Source organism: Mustelus asterias, chromosome 12 (genome assembly GCF_964213995.1).
Source record: "Mustelus asterias chromosome 12, sMusAst1.hap1.1, whole genome shotgun sequence".
NCBI classification, from domain to species: domain Eukaryota; kingdom Metazoa; phylum Chordata; class Chondrichthyes; order Carcharhiniformes; family Triakidae; genus Mustelus; species Mustelus asterias.
This window is the reverse complement of record NC_135812.1, coordinates 58,710,939-58,732,975: the sequence shown is the minus strand read 5'-3', so window position 1 is coordinate 58,732,975 and position 22,037 is coordinate 58,710,939. Positions and strand designations below refer to the sequence as shown.

The 22,037-nt window shown below is 47.6% G+C and overlaps 1 protein-coding gene across 1 annotated transcript in view; it reads right to left on the bottom strand.

Moving 5' to 3' along the window:
* The window catches only part of LOC144501503 (envoplakin-like), an 82,395-nt gene that overhangs the window by 26,463 nt on the left and 33,895 nt on the right, over window positions 1-22,037 (bottom strand). Inside the window, exons 5-11 of the mRNA XM_078225293.1 lie at window positions 17,006-17,137; window positions 15,793-15,834; window positions 13,867-14,028; window positions 12,143-12,250; window positions 10,826-10,921; window positions 8,003-8,128; window positions 5,293-5,439 (exon numbers count right to left, since the gene is read on the bottom strand). Of these exons, the coding sequence (XP_078081419.1) occupies window positions 5,293-5,439; window positions 8,003-8,128; window positions 10,826-10,921; window positions 12,143-12,250; window positions 13,867-14,028; window positions 15,793-15,834; window positions 17,006-17,137 (813 nt within the window). The remainder of the gene's footprint in view (window positions 1-5,292; window positions 5,440-8,002; window positions 8,129-10,825; window positions 10,922-12,142; window positions 12,251-13,866; window positions 14,029-15,792; window positions 15,835-17,005; window positions 17,138-22,037) is intronic.

The following is a 22,037-nucleotide window of genomic DNA, read 5'->3' as shown; positions in this document are numbered from 1 at the left end:
CCTTGATTGGACAACATTTGTTAAATAACCTTCAATGAGCTAAGAGTTACGCTGACTACCAATTTAAGATTGCTAGTCGGGCTCACAGTGTAGTGTATTTGCATGTTCTTTGCAGACAGAACGAACATGTACACACATTGCATCTATTTCAGCTGAACAAAATAAGTGACAGCTATTCCTCAGGGCAATGCCTTGATCAATCAGAGTCAAACTGACTGGGTTTGGGGGGGGTCACATGTTGTGAGCACAGGAAGAGTCGTGTTTCCGTGAGCTCTGGCACTGCTCACTTTTTTGCACGACACATAATCATTTTATCCTGGAGTGTATACTTCACACTATGTCCATGGAACATTTTTGAGGGAGTACTGATGACAGAATGTCAAGGAGTTTCAGGAAAATCCTCGATACAAAGGAGAAGCTGGAGGCACCCGGAGTGGAGTTGGGCTCTCAGCATGGTGACCAGGTTAGGGAGCAGGCTCTGGGCCCGGTGCTCTCGAAGGTGTGGCAGGAGATGACTGTAAACATTATCAAAGTTATACATGACAAGCTGGGTGTTTTGACGCAGTTCATGAATGCTCACTCAGATAAACTGCAGTATACTGGCAAGAGACTCGCTGAGGTGGAAGATAGAATCCTCAATGTCGAAATGCTTCTTCGGGCGAGGTTTGACTGCAATCGTTAGAGAATCAGCTGCACGATATGGCAGGTACCCCCCCTGGCACTGGGGTCAGTTTAGCATGGCCAATCAACCTAACCCACACATCTTTGGACTGTTGGAGGAAACCAAAGCACCCAGAGGACTTTACACAGACAGTGACCCGAAGCCAGAATTGAGCCCAGGTCCCTGGCGCTGTGAGGCAGCAGTGCTAACTACTCTGCCACTGTGCTGTCCTCCATGATCCCAGCCTCAGGTGGCTGTCTGTGCAGAGTTTGCACATTCTCCCCGTATCTACGTGGATCTGGAAAATTGGGGCCGGAGGAAGAATATCCGTGTGATCAGTTTTCCAGAGGGAGCTGAGGGCAAGGTCACACTTAAATGTTTTGAAAGTTGGCTGCCACATTTTTATAACCTTGACATGAAAGCAGGGTGGATCAAGCTCGTAGGGCACATCGTGTCCTATCCTCAAGGGGCACGGACAACCAACTTCCATGGCCTATTATCAAATGTTTCCATAGCTTCAAGGATTGCCAGACAGTTTTGGAGGTTGCCAGGTGTGGTGGGACTTGGCTTTATAATGGGACGAAAGTCTCGTTCTTCCCAGACTTCTCAGTGACAGTGCAGCAAAAACATGGAGACCTCGATGTGGTCAGAGAGTGTTTGAAGGCTTTTGGAATTCAGTCTGCCCTTCACTGCACTGAGGGTCACCCTCGAAAGGTCCGTTTTGACATTTGAAAATCCTACTGAGAATTTGACGTTTTTAGAATCCATAAAAGGCAATGGTTCGGAATCGTGATCCGCAGCTCCTGGTAAATCCTGAACTGTACACCCTGTCATTATTCCCTCATGCTGATCCTGTTCTCTGCTTTGTCACACTGACGGGGGCAATCCTGTAACTGAGCCATGAGACAAATTTCGCCAACTATCTGGTTTAGAATCACGTTCTGCAGTTCATTGTTAATCTTGATTGTGTTCCCTGGAATTGTATCTCTGGATTGATCCTGTTACATGATTTATCACATTGACAAGGGCAGTCCTATGAGTGAGCACGATAGTTCACTTGGTATCCTGTTATCCTGATGAGTCCAAGGACATTCATTCACCCTTAACCCCTGTAATTTCATTTCTGAATTGATCCAATTGTGTGAGCTATCACATTGATGGGGGAAATCCTGTAGTTCCTGATATCCTGAGGCAAACTTCCCTGACCATCCTGTTTGGAGTTATATTTTGCAGTTCTCCGCCAATACTCATTAATCATTGAATGTATCGCCTATATTTACATCTTTTAGTTGATCCTATGATGTGATTCATCACATTGATTGGGGAAATCCTGTGAGTGAGCATGATAGCAAACTTGTTATCCTGTTGTCCTGATATCCTGAGGTACCCAGGAACGTCCATTTATCCTTAATGGAATGCATCCTACAATGTTCTGTCTTCACAAAAGATGACACAAATCAGATACCAGAAATGTTGGAGAATGCAAGATTTAGTGAGAGGGAGGAACTGAGGGAGATTAACATTAGTAGAGAAATGGTGCTGAGAAATTTGATGGGATTGAAGGTGGATAAATCCGCAGGGCCTGATAATCTATATCCCAGAGTACTTAAGGAAGTGGCTCTAGAAATAGTGGATGCATTGGTGGTCATCTCCCAGGATTCTATAGACTCTGGAACAGTCCCTGCAGATTGCAGAGTAGCTAATGTCACTCCAATATTCAAAAAGGGAGGTAGAGAGAAAACAGGGAATTATAGATCAGTAAGCTTAATGTCGGTAGTGGGGAAAATTCTCTAATCCATTATCAAGGACATTATAGCGGAGCATTTAGAAAGCAGTGGCAGGATCAGACAGAGTCAGCATGGATTTATGAAGGGAAAATCATGCTTGACAAATCTGTTGGAATTCTTTGAAGATGTAACTAGTAGAGTTGACAAGGGGGGGGGGCCAGTCGATGTGGTATATTTGGACACAAAATCCCACACAAGAGATTATCGTGAAAGATTAAAGCGCATGAGATTGGAGGAAGTGTATTGAGATGGATAGAAAACTAGTTGGCAGAGAGGAAACAGAGAGTAGGAATTAATGGGTGCTTTTCAAATTGACAGGCAGTAACTAGTGGGGTGCCACTGGGATCAGTGCTGGGACCCCAGCTATTCATAATATGTATTCATGACTTGGATGAGGGAAAAAGATGTAACATCTCAAAGTTTGCAGATGATACCAAGTGGAGTGGGAGAGTGAACTGTGACGAGGATGCAGAGATCCTTCAGAATGATCTGGACAGGTTGGGTGAGTAGGCAAATCAATGGCAAATGCAGTATAATTTGGATAAATGTGAGGTTATTCACTTTGGAAGCAAAAACAAGAAGGCCGATTACTACCTGAATGGCTATGAATTGGGAGAGGGGAGTGTGGAGCGGGATCTGGGTGTCCTTGTGCACTAGTCACTGAAGGTAAGCGTGCAGGTGCAGCAGGCGGTAAAGAAGGCAAATGGTATGTTGGCCTTCATTGCGAGAGGTTTTGAGTACAGGAGCAGGGATGTGTTGTTGCAGTTTTACAGGGCCTTGATGAGGCCACACCTAGAACAGTGTGTACAGTTTTGGTCTCCTTTTCTGACGAAGGATGTTCTTGCTCTCGAGGGAGTGCAGCGAAGGTTTACCAGGCTGAATCTGGGGATGGTGGGACTGATGTATGAGGAGAGATTGACTAGGTTAGGATTGTTTTCACTGGAGTTCAGACGAATGAGGGGGGGAATCTCATAGAGACTTATAAAATTCTAACAGGACTAGACAGGATAGATGAAGGGAGGATGTTCCCGATGGTGGGGGAGTCCAGAACCAGGGGTCACAGCCTGAGGATTCAGGGTAGACCATTTAGGACAGAGGTGAGGAGACATTTCTTCACCCAAAGAGTGGTGAGCCTGTGGAATTCATTACCACAGGAAGTAGTTGATGCCAAAACATTGAATGTATTCAAGAGGCGGCTAGATATAGCACTTGGGGCAAATGGGATCAAAGGTTATGAGGTGAAAGCTGGATTAGGCTATTGGGCTGGATGATCTGCCATGATCGTAATGAATGGCGGAACAGGCTTGAAGGGCTGAATGGCCTCCTCCTGCTCCTATCTTCTATGTTTCTATGTAGGTAAGCAAATTGAGCAGAGGATACAAAGAGTCTGCAAAGGAATATAGAGGAGGTGATGGGGTGGTGATATTGTCACTCTACTCATGGTCCAGAGATTGCTGCAGATGGTGAAATTTAAACTGAATTTTAAAAATCTGAAATCAAAATTCCAATAATAACCATGAAACCATTGTCAATTGTCGGAAAACACCCATCTGGATCATTAATGTCCTTCAGGGAAGGAAATCTGCCCTCCTTACCTGGTCTGTGAACACATGTGCCTCCAGAGCCACAGCAATGTGGTTAACTCTTAATAGCCTAGCAAGCCACTCAGTTCAAGGGCAATTAGGGATGGGTAATAAATGTTGGCCCAAACAACAATGCCCACCTCCCATGGATGAATGAAATAACATGATGGGTTAAGTGAGTGGATAAAGACTTTACAGATGGGACTATAATGTGGGAAAATGTAAGATGTCCATTTTGGCAGGGAGAATAGAAAAACAGAATATTAGTAAAATGGAGAGAGACTGTAGAATTAGGAAGGCAAAAAGAATGTCAGCCTTTATTTCAGGGTAAATAGAGTATAGAATCAGGATGTCTTGACTGTACAGGACTTGGTGAGATTGTACCTAGAATATTGTGTATGGTTTTGGTATCTGGACTTCAGGAAGTGGTTCGAGAAGCTTCACTGGGTTGATTCCTGGGATGAAGGTGTTGTTTTATGAGGAAAGGTTGTGTAAGTTGGAGCCATACTTGTTGGAGTTTAGAAGAGCGAGATGTGGTCTTATTGAAACATTTAAGCTTCTGAGGGGGTTTACTGGGGTCAATGTTGAGAGGATGTTTCCCCATTGGAGAATCTAGACTGAGGGGGGGGTCTCCCATTTGAGACAGAGATGGACATTTATCTTTGGAATTCTCTTCCACAGAGAGCAGTGGAGGTTAGATCATTGGAAATATTGAAGGCTCCGTTAGACTAATTTTTGATCGACAAGAGAGTCAAGGATATGGGACAGACAGGAGAGTGGAGCTAAGGCCACAATCAGATCAGCCATTGAATGATCAAGCAGGCTCAAGGGGCTGAATGGCCCATTCCATCTCCTAGGTCTCATGATCCTATGCACTTAGGAGAAGTGAGGGGCCTTCAAAATAGGGCTAGGTTGTTCAGGAGTGAAATCAAGAGCACTTCTTCACACAAAGGCATTGGGAAGCAAGGAACATAGCCCTCAAAAAGTTGTTGATACCATTGAACAATTGATATTCTCAAGACTGAGATGAATACATTTTCATTGGGTAAGGGTATGAGGGAATATGGAGCATAAGTGGGCCTAAAATACAGATTAGCCATTACCTACTGAATAGTGGATCAGGTCCAAGGGGACTGCTCCTGTGTCTATGTTTTTGCTTCAAGATGTGCCTAAGGATATCCTTATGGTTTTTATTTCAGATTTGGAAGATAGTAACATGAAAGGAAATCTCTTGCTTGTTTGTTGTCTTTCTCCTCCTCACCTGCCCATCATCCCAGTCACACAGTGCATCCACGGCAATGGGTTTGGAGACCGGGATACGCCTGGCTTTCAATGGAACAATCTGACGGCTTCGCCTCTTCAAATCATTCATGTCTTTGTCCATTTGGATGATATTCTTCTCATCACTCTGCGAGATAAAAAGAAATGGGAATAAGTGAATCCAGTCAATCAGGGGAGTGGGATCTGGGAATATGTGGTATTTACAACTATGAGCAACTTAATTGAATGGATTGAAAACTTGGACCCTACACTCCTGGCCATTAATCTCAGAGAGTCACCAAGAAATCTCATTCAAGAGCAATGTCTTCACCCAGAGAGTGGCGAGAATGTGGAACTCACTGCCACAGGGAGTGGGTGGAGTGAATAGTATCAATGCACTTAAGGTGAAACAAGGAAGACAAGCGTTTGAGAGAGAAGGGAATAGAGGGTTACGGTGATAAACAATGAGAGGAGGCTCGAGTGAAGCATAAACACCAGATGGCCTGTTCCTGTGCTGTGTATCCTGTGTAATCCACCTGAACAGGAGTGTAGGATCTAAGAGTTCAGTGAAACAGTACGAGGTCAGGAGTCGGGATACCTGGAATCTGGTAAAAGGTTGGATTAAAGGTTCTCTAAAAGACTTGGTTCGCTTTACAGTTGAATAGTGAATCTGAAGCATGGTCATCAGCATTCATTCACTGTATCTATTGGATATCTGTTATATCACTCACTCTTTGACTAACTTAGGGGATTACCTACTATTAAATTCTCAGCGTAATTATTTCACCCCGAATCAGGGTCTCTGGTGATCAGAAGAGTCATAGGGGCTAAAGCTGCTATTGTTTTCCACAACTGAATGCCAGTTTATTCAACAATTTTCAGTCAGCATGGGTCAATCACTAATAACTTGCCAAATGATCCACAAACATGACCTTGTGATTCCTGTTGCTGATCATTCCAGTTTTCCAACTTGCTCACACTCTGGCCTTTCTCTCCTTGAATTGCTTTAGTGTTCCAATGAGGCTCAGTGGTGAGTGTGGGCCTGGGGAACCGAAGGCCAAAGATGCCTGGTGCGGGGTCAGGGAGCAGAGGGTCTGGGTCGCGGGGTCAGGGGGCGGAGGGGCCGGGTCACGGGGTCAGGGAGCGGAGGGGCTGGGTAGAGGAGTCAGGGAGCGGAGGAGCCGGGTCACAGGGTCAGGGAGCGGAGGGGCTGGGTCGCGGGGTCAGGGAGCGGAGGTGCCAGATCATGGAGTCAGGGAGCTGAAGAGAAACATATTGCAGGGCTGTAGGGAAAGGGTGGGAGAATGGGACCGGCTGACTTGCTCTTGCAGAGTTGCAAGCGACCAGCCAAATGACCACCTTTTGCACAGTAACCGTTCTGTGATTCCAAATAGGAACAGCAGGCATTGCGGAAGGCAAATAAGAAGTTGGCTTTCATAGGGAGAGGATTCAAGTACAGGAGCAAGGATTTCTTGCGCTAATTACACAGGGCTTTGGTGAGACTACACCCGGAATATTGGGCGGGATTTTATGGCCTCGCTCAAGCGAGACCAAAATTCCCACCCGAGGACATTGGACATTTCCATTATCCGACCCCGATTCCGCAGTGGGTGGAAAGATAGAAATCCGGCAGTTGTGTGCAGTGTTGGTCTCCTTACCTGAGGAAGGATGTTCTTACTCCGGAGGGAGTACAGTGAAGGTTTACTAGGCTGATTCCTGGGTTGGGGGGGCTGACGTATGAGGAGAGGTTGGGTTGATTAGGATTGTATTCGCTGGAGTTCAGAAGAATGAGGAGGAAATCTCATAGAAACCTACAAAATTCTAACAGGCCTAGACAGGGTAGTTGCAATAAGGATGGTCCTGATGGTGGGGGTGTCCAGAACCAGGGGTCACACTCTGAGGTAAACCATTTTGATCTAAGATGAGTGGCATGATTGGATGGCATGGTGGCACAGTGGTTGGCACTGCTGCCTCACGGCGCCAGGGACCCGGGTTCAATTCCAGCCTCAGGTCACTGTCTGTGTGGAGTTTGCACATTCTCCCCGTGTCTGCATGGGTTTCCTCCAGGTGCTCTGGTTTCCTCCCACAGTCCAAAGATGTGCACGTTAGGTGGATTGGCCATGCTAAATGCATGGGATTATGGGGATAGGGCCTGGGTGGAATTGTGGTCAGTACAGACTCGATGGGCTGAATGGTCTCCTTTTGCACTGCACTGCATTAAAGATTCTATGAGGAGAAATCTTTTTGCCCAGAGAGTGGTGAGTCTATGGAATTCGCTACCACAGAAAGCAGTTGAGGCCAAAGCATTGTATATAGCATTTGGAGCTAAAGGGATCAAAGGATATGGGGGGAAGGCAGGATCAGGCTAATGAGTTGGATGATTGGCCATGATCATAATTGCAGTAAGTAGTCTCGCAACGCCAGGTTAAACATCCTGCACTCCCCTGATGAAGGGGCAGCACTCCGAAAGCTCATGCTACCAAATAAACCTGTTGGATTTTAACCTGGTACTGTGAGACTACTTACTGTGCCTACCCCAGTCCCATGCCGGCATCTCCACATCATGATCATAATTGTTCATTCCTGAGACTGGGACAATCTGGGAGAGTTGGCAACGCTTTATGTATTCTTGATATGGTCCAGCAGGCTTTATACAATGACATCTGAGTGAGTTTGAAGAGGCAGTGATTTGATTCATTGCTAATACTCACCTCAAGCTGGTGAAGCAGATCAGACACAACCCGAGGGCTATCCTTGTTGTACTTCGAGAACTTGTTGTCCAGCTCAGAATTGTGCTTTTTAATGGACTGAGCAAGAGTCTCAGCATCGTACTGGAACTGCGGAGAGGAAATACACCCCAAGGGAGGGAGAGGAGTGAGAGAGAGAAATTATATCAGTTATCATCAGACTTACTGAAACAAATTGAATCTATAATAAGGGAAGGAGCCCAAAGCACTTCACAGGGTGGCCAAACACTGAGCACGTATGGAGATATTCGGATAGCTGACCAAGCTTGAACAAAGAGGTGGTTTTTAAGGAGCGTCTTCAATGTGTAGGGAGAGAAATAGAGAGATGCAGGGAGGGTATTCCAGAGCTTAGGATCCAGAAGGTGCAGCCACCACCTGGTCTACAATTACAACTGGGGACACACAAGAGGGCAGGATTGGAGGAGTGCAGCTATCTCAGAGATTTGTAGAGTTGGAGGAGATTACAGAGCGAGCGAGAGTGGATTTGAAAACAAAGGTGTGAATTTTAAAATTGAGGTGTTGGCAGGACTAAGGCAATGTAGGTCTAAGGGCATAGTGGTGAATGTGTGATTATAAAACAGTGAAGTAAACTAGCACAGAACTCACCAAACCAGTGTCGTGATGCAGTGAAACAACATTTCCTAAAGATGGAGTAACAATGAAACACTGTTCCTACCCCTCTCCCAAAGTAATCTAGATGTTAGCTTACTCCCTATTGTGCAAGAGTCTTTGTGACTGGGTGTGGTGCATGTCTGTTTAAATAAAAGCCAGTGTTTTTTCTCCACAATTGTGTTTAGTTATTAATGACACAATAACAGGGGAAGGGTGAAATGTGAGAGGTGGCATCTCAAACCTAGTGGCTCATGAAACAACACAATATGTCCTATAACTCAATTCCTTTTCTTGATGACTGAATGTCTTTTTAAATAGAATCCATTCAGCCCAACGAGACTGCACCAACTCACCGATTCTCCAAAAGAGCTTCCCACCCAGGCCCATTCCCGACCCTATCCCTGTAACCCCCATGCTTTTAGCATGGCCAATCCACCTAACCCGCACACCTTTGGACTGTGGGAGGAAACCCACGCAGACATGGGGAGAACATGAAAACTCCACACAGACAGGCACAGAAGGCTGGAATTGAATCCTTGGTGCTGTGAGGCAGCAGTGCTAACCATAGGTTCATAAGATATAGGAGCAGAATTAGGTCATTCGGCCCATCAAGTCTGCTCTGCCATTCGATCATGGCTGATATGCTCCTCGTCCCCATTTTCCTGCCTCCTCCTCATAACCCTTCAACCCATTACAATTAAAAATCTGTCTAACTCCTCCTTAAATTTACTCACTGCCCCAGCATCCACCGCACTTTGGGGTAGCGAATTCCACAGATTCACAACCCTCTGGGAGAATTAATTTCTCCTCAACTCTGTTTTAAATTTGCTACCCCTTATCCTAAGACTATGACCTCTCGTCCTCCCCACCAGCGGAAGCATCCGCTCCACGTCTACTTTATCCATACCTTTTATCATCTTGTATACCTCAATTTGATTTCCCCCCCATTCTTCTAAATTCCAGAGCGTATAGGCCTAAACTGTTCAGTCTCTCTTCATACGACAAACCCCTCATCTCTGGAACCACTGTGCCACCGTGCTGCCCTTGTTCATAAGTTCTCACCAGCCTGGCTGCACACACTGTAAGGGGTCTGTGCATGTCTGTGGAGGAGAGATAGCAGGTTCTTCTTGTTCCAAGACTGAGCCAGTACTTTGACACTCAGTGTAGCTGAGCACCTGTAATTATATTACCCCCCCCCTCCCCCCCACCACCCACCGCCCCCCACCACAGCCCTCCCCAGTCAGCTGGGAGATTGTTGGTGTTGAGCAAGTAAATCAGAACGTGTTACTGGGAGAAAGCAGTGTCAGTACTACTGGAAGCATCTTCACCCGGTTCTGTTAGGGTGTGAGTGTCAGGTAAGTTCTTGGTATTTCTTCCATCATTACACCCATTCTATTTACATCAACAAACACCATCGGAACTATCCGAGTGGCTGCACACACTTAAAAACGATTATTTCAGCAAACCTGTTTTGCACACACCAATTATCAGTTTATTTATTCTTACCTGGGACATGGGCGTCGCTGGCTGGGCCAGCATCTATTGCCCATCCCTAATTGCCCTTCAACTGAACTGAGTGACTTGCTAGACCATTTCAGGGGGCAGTTGAGAGTCAACCACATTGCTGTGGCTCTGGAGTCATATGTAGGCCAGACTGGGTAAGGGCGCCAGATTTTCTTTTCTAAAGGACATTAGTGAACCAGATGGGTTTTTACAAGAATGATTTTATGGTCATCGTTAGACTTTTAATTCCAGATTTTTATTGAATTGAAATGTTGCCATTTGCCGTGGTGGGATTTGAAGCCAGATCCCCCAATTACTAGTCCAGTGACAACACCACTGCACTACTGCCTGCCCTGATAGGAGGGTCTCCTTATTTAGGAACATGGGAAAAGGAGGAGGCCATTAGCCCCTCGGGTTTACTCTGCTAGTCAATTGGATCATAGCTGATCTACATTTCAATACATTTACCCACCCATGTTACATATCCCTGGATCCCCTTAACCAACAAATCCTGTTCTCACGTAACCCTTGTCAGGACCCACATTCCAACAATGGTCACTGATTTTTCTCTTCCCTGCTCCGGGGTTGCTGAAGATCAGAGATTCTCCTCTCCTCAGCTCACTCACCACCACCCGGGTATTAAACTGAGACATTCACACATTTATTTGTTACCTTTTTGTAATCCTCCACATTCTTCAGGTGGGCTTCCTGACAGATGCAGAGGTTTAGAAACTGCTGCCATTCATTCTTCACTGCATCTTTGTGAGCCTGAAAGACAGTTCCTGCACATGTTACAATCTCTGTGAGGTCCGCGTGGGTCACCAATGTAACAGGAGGAGGGCACAGAGCTGAAGGTGACCTTGCAACAGTATAACTCCTGACCATTATTTAACAAAAAAAAGCCCAAAGCATCACCTTTCCTCTTCAAAGCAGTTTGAATGTTGAGAGTAAAGAATGATGCCAGGCATGAACAATGAGAAAAGGACAGAAAATGACCAAATGGTTTATCCAACCATGGTGCAATCTCACCTGCACCTGAGCCATCCTGACCCCTTCCCTGAGAGTTTCAGTAAAGGTGGAATGGGAAGAGTTCTCTGGCAGAAACCTGACCAAAAAATCCAGACCTGGATGGTTCCATCAACAAAAACAATCATTGGACACTGACTAATCACAACCCAGTGGATTCACCAGTGGATGGTGAATGTTTGGAATCTTCATTGTTCCCTAGCTAGACTTGCTCTTCAATTTTAAACCCAGTGTTAGCAGTTCCAAGACTCCAGTCACTACAAACTTACCAAGAAACAGGCCAATCCAGACTGGGAAAACCCTGGGACTGCTTTAAGCTGAACAATGTCTGTCACTATCACAGCAACTGCACAGTAATTTCATCAATATTCCTGGGGTAGGTTTTTTAGCTTTAACTTGGTTGGTTCAGTTTGATTGGTTTGGATTGGCTCAGCTTCTTTTTATTCATTCGTGGGACATGGGCGTCGCTGGCTGGCCAGCAATTATTGCCCATCCCTAGTTCCCCTTGGAGGGCAGTTGAGAGTCAACCACATTGCTGTGACTCTAGAGTCACATGCAGACCAGGCCAGACCAGACCAGGCCAGAATGGCAGATTTCCTTCCCTAAAGGGCATAAGTGAACCAGATGGGGGTTTTTTTGACAATGGTTTCATGGCCATCGGTAGAATCTTAATCCCAGATATTTTTTATTGAATTCAAATTCCATCATCTGCCATGGTGTGATTCGAACCTGGATCCCCAGAACATTAGCTGAGTTTCTAGATTAATAGTCTATCTTGGTTGGTTTGGGCCGGGCCAGTTTGATTGGTTTGGGCTGGCTCAGTTTGATTGGTTTGGGCTGGCTCAGTTTCGTTGTCTGGTTTGCCCTCGAGCTCACTCTGTCATCAGGAACTGATTTGTATCTCTATATTATTTGGTCTGTAATCTGTGCCTCTCTGGTTTGTGATCAGTCATTGATTTGTACCTCAATTGCTGAACTGCCTGGATGTTTCAACTTCATCAACCTCTCCCCATCATCCTGGATTTTGTTAACAGCCGCTTCCTCCTCCAGCAGTCCATTGTCCTTAAAGTTCTGGAGGAAAATACAACAAAGGGTTATGAAATAAAACAGTGGATATACTCAGCAGTATCTGTGAAGAGAGAAACTGAGCAGGAGTAGGCCATTCATCCCATCGAGCCAGTCCCACCATTCAGTATGATCATGGCTGATCATCTACTTCAACACCACTTTTCTGCACAGTCCCCATTCCCTTGGTGTCATCGGTATCCAGAAATCTATCGATTTCTGTCTTGAACATGTTCAATGTATACCATACTGTCATAGGTATACACCTATCATTGTGTGGCCAAATTCCCCTCCAACTCAATTTTCAAGTTTGCTGATGACACCGCCATAGTGAGTCGGATCTCAAACAATGATGAGATGGAGTAGAGGAAAGAGATAGAGAAATTGGTACAACGACAATAATCTCTCCCTCAATGTCAGCAAAATAAAGGAGATAGTCATCGACTTCAGGAAGCGTGGTGGAGGACATGTTCCTGTCTACATCAACGGGGATGAAGTGGAAATGGTCGAGAGCTTCAAGTTTCTAGGTGTCCAGATCACCAACAACCTATCCTGGTCCCTCCATGCCAACGTTATAGTTAAGAAAGCCTGCTTTCTCTACACCCGAGCTCTAACTGTAACATTATATTCTGCACCCTCTCTCTCTCAAAAAACAATACTTTTCACTGTATACTAATATATGTGACAATAATAAATCAAATCAATGATTGAGCTTCCACAGCCCTCTGGGATAGAAAATTCCAAAGTTCACTACCCTCTGAATGAAGAAATTCCTCCTCATCTCACTTCGAAATGACCTGCCCCTTAATCTGAGACACTGTCCCTGGTTCTCGATTCACCAGCCGGGGGAAACATCCTATCTACATCTACCTCGCCACCCCCTGGAAGAATTCTGTACGTTTCAATGAAATCACCGCTCATTCTTAAACTCTAGCGAATACAGTTTCCTCAATCTCGCCTCATCGAAAATCCAGCCATCGCAGGGATTCACCTGGTGAATCTCCACTGCACTCCCTCTGTGACATATAGATAAGGAGACCAAAACTGTACAGGTGCAGTCTCACCAAGGCTCTATACAATTGCAGCAAGACATCTTTACTCCTGTATTCAAATCTCCTGTCATCAGAACAGAGGAACATGCTGAGTCTTGCCCAACACATTGAGGAGATTGAGAGATTTAGAATCATAGAATCCCTACAGTACAGAAGGGGGTCATTCGGCCCATCAAGTCTGTACCGACCACAATCCCACCCAGGCCCTATTCATTTAAACTGCAACAACCCATCTCACTGAACAGGAATGATGTAGAAAATTACAAGATAGCTTTAAACAAAGCAAACCCATTTGTCCATCTTGATATTATTCTTCCATTTTAAACAAGATATTTTAACAGAAGAAAAAGTAAACTAATATTTAAATAGAGTGTATTACAAGTGCTGATGGTTGATCGTATATTGATACCAAATAACTGTGGTATCAATATACACATTCATATAATATTCCCATCTCTGCTTTTTCTCACTTGCGCTAAGCCATTTGAAATAGCAGTGCCGAACACAGTTTTTATGTTGATGTTGCCAGTGGTATTTTATAGGCCTGAATTTCCTCGAATTCCCACTCACCTCATACTGCCTGCGGGCTTCCTCTGGCTGTGCCATCTTGTCACTCCAGTCATGTTTCAGGATCTTTTCCTGTTGGTCATTCATGAATATCAGCTGTTTGGTACAAGTCTGTGTGTAGTCATAGAGACTGTCCAACTGGTGACCTCGTAGCTTGGAGGATTCCTGAGTGAAAACAAACACAATTCCTCGAGACATCTACAAGACATGTACAGCACCTTCCAAACCCCCAACCCTAACACTCAGAAGCACAAGGGAGCAGATACGTGGGAACAGCATCAACTAAAGTTTCCCTCCAAGCCATACAACCTGGCTTGGAGACAAATCCCCATTCCTTCACTGTTGCTGAGTTATAAAACTGGAATTCCCTCCCTCACAGGGACTGCCACAAGAGAGACAAGGCAGCTCATCATCACCTTATTATGGGCAATAAAGGACAGCAACATCTAAGGACAAATCAAAAACGGAACACAAAGGCCTTAATATCCACTGTCAGGGAGGTTTGAGTGATGATAATTTGCAACACTCAAACTTAGCAAGTATATGTTGTGGGGGTGGGTGTGGGCAGGCCATTTGGTTAGGAGATGAATGAAGAGGGATTGAGAAACAGAGCAGGGAGCTGTCAAACTGGGTGGGGTAACATAATGGGGAACGGATATGAGTGCAAGGAAGGGTAGGAAGGAAAGGTACAAGATTCCTGTGATTGAGGCACAGAGAACCCCCAGGGGGAAAACACTTGTACAGAGCCTGGCATCAGAAACAGAGAGACTGACAGACACGTAGACAGACAGTCAGACATGTAGTGAAACACAGGCAGCCAGCTGAGCCACTCTTTAATGCCAAAAAACTGCAAAATGGAGGACAGGAGAAAAATAGAAAGAGAAACTGAAGTTAGAGGAGAGATGAAGATGAAGGAGGAGAGAAACCTAAATGGGAGAGATTGAAACAACTTGAAAAGGAAAGAGATCGTTCTGAAGATTGCTGTCACCAGTGTCATTCACTGTAGATCTCGATGGGGTTGAGTGTAGTGATGGGACTGAATCGTTTTGTGGCTGAGTGCGCCTATGGTTCTAAACACTGAATGATATCTGTAGCAGGGAGTTAGGTAAAGAACAAAGGCTTGTGCAACCCATTAGGATATTGTTTATATTCCAGCTCGCTCTTTCAGTCTCCATTAACCTGGGCACTGAACATTGAGACTGCGGTTAAATCTGACAGGGAATCGACTGACGCTAATCTGAGGGCTGGATTTTGTGGGGCGGGGAGGGGGGGTGGGGGTGGATAGCTCTGGCAGTCTTGGCAATGCCACAGCTTGGCAGTGGGGACTGCCAAGAGGAGCAGGGAAAGAGGAAATGGCTGCCGGGGACTGGGAAGCCTTGGGCTTTTAGCTGGCGGAGGGATCTGAGAGTCCGGGGGGGGGAAACCAGGTTTTGGATGGCAGGTGGCAAGGATCAAAGTGGGCGGGTGTAGGATTTGCCCCTGATGGGCACATGGGACGTCCCGAATTCTGTGCCCCCCCCCCCCCCCCACGCTTCCCAGCTTTTATTCAATGTGGCCTCAAATAACGGACTGCTCATTCTCATCCACTTGCCCACTCCACCGGTGTTATGGTATCAGCAATAACAAAGCCCCTTCAGTTGGCTTAGTGTCAAGCTCAGTTGCCCTTTAGTCATTTATTTGATTATGACTAGTAATGCCAGTGCCTGCCCCCCTGTCCTTTTATGGGGGACAGCTTAGGGGTTGGCAGGAATGTAGTGAGCACCTCTGAAATGCCCAACCCCCCATCGCCAAATTCACCCCGGGAGGGGAGGAGGCAGGAAAGTCCAACCCTGAAACTGAACCTGACATTGATTAGACTGGACTGAACGGCTGGCACGATCCTCGTGTGCCCTACGGAGCTCACTCGTCAGCAAAGTAATGGCTACTCACCACCAGGTTTTTGTACTGCTTCTGGGCTTTCTTCAGCTCCTCCTGTAAGACACAGAATAGACGTCAGTAATGGCTTCCTCCTCCCTCCACTCTTTAGACACACTGCTTCACCACCTGTCGAGGTGAAGTCTGTAGCTTTTCAGAAGGGTTGTTGTCTGTTAAAGCTGCTAGCTGTCTCTCTCTGCGTTAGAAACCATTCCGGCATTATCTTTCCCTTTATATCTTTCCCTTTATCTGTTTTCCCTACTCCTCAATTTGGTTTATAATAATAATGGAAAATAAGGAAATGGCAGATGAATATAACATCCCAGAAATAGCTGTGAGGTTAAGTTTATTTATTAACCACAAGTAGGCTTACATTAACACTGCAATGATGGACCTCAGTTTAGCATCACATCAAAAAGATGGTACATCAACAGTGCAGCAGTCTCTCAGTAGTCCAGAGTGTCAGCCTAGACTGTGTTCAGGTTTCTTCCTTCCACAGGAGAGAGCACAAGTTGACATCCAGAGTGAAGGAATTCTTCAATCCTGTCAAACATTTGTTTTTGGGATGTGGGTGTTGCTGGCTGGGCCAGCATTTATTGCCATCCCTAATTGCCCCTTGAACTGAGTTGTTTGCTTGGCCAATGTAGAGCGCAGTTGAGTGTCAACCACATTGCCGTGTATCTGGAGTCACATGTAGGCCAGACCAGATAAGGACGGCAGATTTCCTTCCCTAAAGGACATTAGTGAACCAGATGGGTTTTTCCTGACAATCAACAATGGTTTCATGGTCATTTTTTATCCATTTCAAATTTCACCATCTGCCATGGTAGGATTTGAACCCACGCTCCCCAGAGCATTACCCCTGGGTCTCTGGATGACTGCTCCAGTGACAATACTACTGTGCTGCTGAGCAAGCTGTCATGGGGTAGGTACATACAAGGGGCAGAGGGAAATGCTCTGTCCGACTGCAATTAAAATCCATTCTCACTCTCTCCACCTGTGAGTTGCTGGAAATGTTGATCATAATTGCCAAGAGGGGACATGTTCCCCAGTAAAGGCACCTCGTCTGCTGAGCAATATCGACAGGTTTGGAGTCTGAGCTTCTCTCCTTTGGGCCCAAAATCATTTCAGAAACAGTGCCAATCTCAAAACAAAATACATTGCAGTAAATATTGGGCTGCATTGCTTGTAAATGCTGGCTGTGGTCACACCATCCACTCTTCCTTACCGGGCTGCTGATGGTCTGACTGTTGATTTGCGGCCCATAAGCTTCAATTTCTTTGCTCAATATGTGGTGACTTGCAATCTGTCTTTCCAATTGTGGTAACTGTGGTCCAAATCCACCGTTCTCGACTTCCCCCTGTCAACACACAAATGGAAAATATGAAACCCACCAAGAATGGGAGTTGGTGAAGTCTTTGTATAACGCAAATAGGACGTGTATTCCAGATTATAACCCACAGCGTTAGAAAAGCTCTCCTCGTCTTGATCTCTGGTTCTTTCCCAACTGTGTTGTCTGTTACCAAACCGCCCCCAATGATAACAGTTTCACCTTATTCACTTGATTAGAACATAGGAACATGAGTAGGCCATTTGGCCCATTGAGCCTGTTCCACTATTTAATGAGACCATGGCTGATCTGTGACCTAACTTCATACACCTGGTGGCACAGTGGTTAGCACTGCTGCCTCACAGCGTGAGGGACCCAGGTTCCATTCCAGTCTCGGGTCACTGTCTGTGTGGAGTTTGCACATTCTCCCCGTGTCTGCGTGGGTTTCCTCTGGATGCTCTGGTTTCCTCCCACAGTCCAAAGATGGGCGGGTTAGGTGGATTGGCCTTGCTAAATTGACCTTAGTGTCAGGGAGATTTAGCAGGGTAAATATGTGGGGTTACAGGGTGTGGTGAACCATCGTTGGTTACCACTGTGGGGTTATTCCAATGTTACTGTTGGGTTAGGGTGTTGCCACTGTGGGGTTGTTATAATGTTGTTGTTGGGTTAGGGTGTTTACACTGTGGGATTAATATACCTGTGGTGGATGCTGTTATGGCACATCCCGGTCGGGCCCCGCCTCCTGGGAGAGGTATAAGACCCTCTGCTCAGGCGGGACCCCTCCAGTCTGGATTGGTGTACTCGTGTTAGATAGTTCCATTGTTTGTCAATAAAAGCCTTCAATCGCTGAAGCCTTGTACCTCGTGCTTGATTGTCGCGCATCAATTTTATTGACAAACACAAAACTCTCGACAGTAAAGAGAGTATGGAGCAAATGCTGAAACCAGAGCGTCTGACGCTGGACCCACGTGCGGTCGGTGCCTCTAACACCTTCGACCACTGGCTGAAGTGTTTCGAGGACTACCTGGCGGCCTCTGCAGCAGTTACTACGGACGACGACAGACTCCAGGTCCTCCACGCGAGGGTAAGCGACACGGTCTATCTCGCGATTCGTGCGGCCACCACTTACCCGAGGGCCATCGAGCTCTTGAAAAAACGATACACGAGACCACCCAACGAGATTCATGCTCGTTACCTCCTCGCTACACGACGTCGGCAGTCGGGCGAAACCATGGAGGACTACGCCAATGAGCTCTTGCAGCTTGCCGGGGCTGCGACTGCAAAGCTGTGTCGGCTGAGCAGTACATGTACGACCTCGCCCGAGATGCGTTTGTAGCAGGGGTAGGGTCCTCGTACATCCGGCTTAAGCTATTGGAGAAAGGGAACCTCAACCTGACCCAAGCGATGGAGATGGCGGAGATGCTGGAGGCAGCGTCGAAAAGCTTGGCTCTGTACCCCGAAGACCACGTGGAGACAACGTGGCAGGAGCAAGCACAAATCCCTCCTCGCCCCACGGGCTCGCGCTCCCATATCGACCCGACGACGGCGGCAGCTCCAGGCGGCCAGCGGTGCTATTTTTGCGGAGGAGCCAAGCATCCACGGCAACAGTGTCCAGCTAAAACAGTGATCTGCAGTCAGTGCGGTAAAAAGGGGCACTATGCGAAAGTCTGCAGATCGAAGCCCAAGAACGGCAGTGCAGCCTGTGACCCTCCAGAGCGGAGACAATCTCCTTCGGCGTCGCAGTATCCACGAGGTCCGACCACGTGCGAATCCAGGACGACGCCATCGTGGCTGGCGGAGGAGGAAGATGACCACCAGGAGTCGCTACGCTTGGCGCCCTCACCCACGTGCGATTCATGGGGGCGGCCATCGTGGTCGACGACGACCAGGAGCGACCAGCAGGGGTCCTCAGTATCAACCTCGGCTGCCTGCAGTGACGTCCAAGGGCCAACGGTGGCGTCGATCTCTCTGGACCAGACAAAGCATCACAGGCTTGACTGTTCGATGATGAACATCAAGGTAAATGGTTGTACTGTGTATTGTCTGTTTGACAGTGGGAGCACCGAGAGTTTTATTCACCCTGACACTGCAAAGAGGTGTGGACTCCGGGTTCTACCTGCCAAACAGACAATTTCTATGGCATCACGGTCCCGGTCTGTACCGATCCAAGGACGTTGTATGGTAACCCTGGAGGTGCAGGGCACAATTTACGAGCGATACAGGCTCCTTGTGTTGCCGCACCTTTGCGCGCCAATTCTCCTCGGACTAAACTTTATGGTCCACATGAAGAGTGTGATCCTACAGTACGGTGGGCCACTCCCTTCGCTGGCAGTAGGGAATCAGCCGCAGCCTCCAAATTGTCCAAAGCGCCCCGCATGCAACCTTTCCACACTAAAGATCACCACACCCTCTTTATTTAAGAATCTGGTACCAGGCTGCAAGCCCATCGCTACTAAAAGTAGGCGTTACAGCGCTGAAGACCGGATCTTCATTAGATCTGAGGTTCAGCGGCTCCTCAAAGAAGGGATCATACAGCCCAGTGCTAGTCCGTGGAGAGCGCAGGTCGTGGTGGTTAAAAGCGGGAACAAACCCCGGATGGTCATCGACTACAGTCAGACCATTAACCGTTATACGCAGCTGGATGCGTATCCTCTCCCGCGCATATCTGATATGGTCAATCAGATTGCGCAGTACCGGGTGTTCTCCACCATAGGCCTTAAGTCCGCCTACCACCAACTCCCCATCCGCCCAGAGGACCGACAATATACGGCTTTTGAGGCGGATGGTCGTCTGTATCAGTTTCTTAGGGTTCCATTTGGTGTCACCAATGGGGTCTCGGTCTTCCAGCGTGCTATGGACCGAATGGTGGACCAGAACGGGTTGCGGGCTACCTTCCCGTACCTGGATAACGTCACCATCTGCGGCCATGACCAGCAGGACCATGACACAAACCTCCAGAACTTTCTGCGCACTGCGTCTCGCCTGAATCTGACCTATAACAGGGAGAAGTGTGTATTCCGTACGCGCAGGTTAGCTATCCTGGGATACGTGGTGGAAAACGGGGTCATCGGCCCTGATCCAGACCGTATGCGCCCCCTTACTGAACTTCCCTTGCCCGCTAGCGCAAAAGCACTGAGGAGATGCCTCGGCTTTTTTTCTTATTATGCGCAGTGGGTCCCCAACTACGCAGACAAAGCCCGTCCACTCATCAAGTCCACGACTTTCCCACTCACGCCGGAGGCCCAATTGGCCTTCAAGGCTTTGAAAAGCGACATTGCGAAAGCCACGATGCACGCGGTGGATGAATCCATCCCTTTTCAGGTGGAAAGTAATGCATCGGATTTCGCCCTGGCCGCCACACTGAACCAGGCAGGCAGGCCCGTTGGGTTTTTTTCCCGCACCCTTCAAGGTCCCGAAATTCGGCATTCAGCGGTGGAGAAGGAGGCTCAGGCTATTGTGGAGGCCATCAGACACTGGCGCCATTACCTGGCGGGGAAGCGGTTCACCCTGATCACGGATCAACGATCCGTGGCGTTTATGTTCAGTAATACGCAGAGGGGCAAGATCAAGAATGATAAGATCTTGCGGTGGAGAATTGAGCTCTCCACCTATAATTACGATATTATGTATCGTCCGGGGAAACTCAATGAGCCCTCGGATGCCCTCTCGCGCGGAACATGCGCTATCATGCAGGAGGACCGCTTGAACGCCCTCCATAATGACCTGTGCCATCCTGGGGTCACTCGGCTCTACCACTTCATAAAAGCCCGCAACCTGCCCTACTCGGTGGAGGATGTCAGGTCTGTAACGAGAAGCTGTCGGATTTGTGCGGAATGCAAACCGCACTTTTATCAACCTGACCGGGCACAATTGGTCAAGGCCACTCGCCCCTTCGAGAGGCTGAGTGTGGATTTTAAGGGCCCCCTTCCCTCAACGGACCGGAATGTGTATTTTCTCAATATCATAGATGAATACTCCCGGTTCCCGTTTGTTGTCCCCTGTGCGGACATGTCGACTGCCACAGTGATTAAGGCATTCAGTGATCTTTTTACCCTGTTCGGGTACCCCTGCTACATACATAGCGACAGGGGCTCGTCGTTCATGAGTAACGACTTGAGGCAATTCCTGCTCTCATACGGGATTGCCTCTAGTAGAACCACGAGCTACAACCCTAGGGGTAACGGACAGGTGGAGAGAGAGAATGCTACAGTCTGGAAGGCTGTCCTATTGGCGCTGAAGTCCAGGGGCCTTCCAGTCTCCCGTTGGCAGGAGGTCCTTCCAAATGCGCTTCATTCCATTCGCTCCCTCCTGTGTACGGCAACCAATGCTACTCCCCACGAGAGGATGTTCTCATTCCCTCGGAAGTTGTCCTCGGGGATCTCCTTACCAGCCTGGTTGACGTACCCAGGACCCGTCCTTCTGCGGCGACATGTGAGGGCCCGCAAGTCCGACCCCTTGGTCGAACCGGTCCAACTCCTCCACGCCAACCCTCAGTATGCCTATGTGGCATATCTTGACGGGCGAGAGGACACAGTCTCGATTCGAGACCTGGCGCCCGCAGGGGACGTAGCAACTCCTGTCGCTCCTATACCCCCCGTCACGAACCCCCTTTCACTTCTTTCTTCCCCAGACGTGGCGCGGTCAGCACCGGGACCAGTGCATAACAGTTATACTCCCATGTACAGCTTGCCTGAGACTCGGAGATCGGTGCCACCACAGAAGGTACCAGGATCCCCTGCACCACTGCTTCACCAGGGTCAACCGGCCCGTGAGTCCTCGAGGGGACAGCCGGATGCTGTTTTGGAGAGAACGCCACCGCAAGCACCTGCTCCGGTGTCGCAACCGGTGTTGAGGAGATCACAGCGACGGTGCGGACCTCCAGACCGTCTGGACTTGTAGATTTTGTATATATGTAATCTGTTTTCGCACC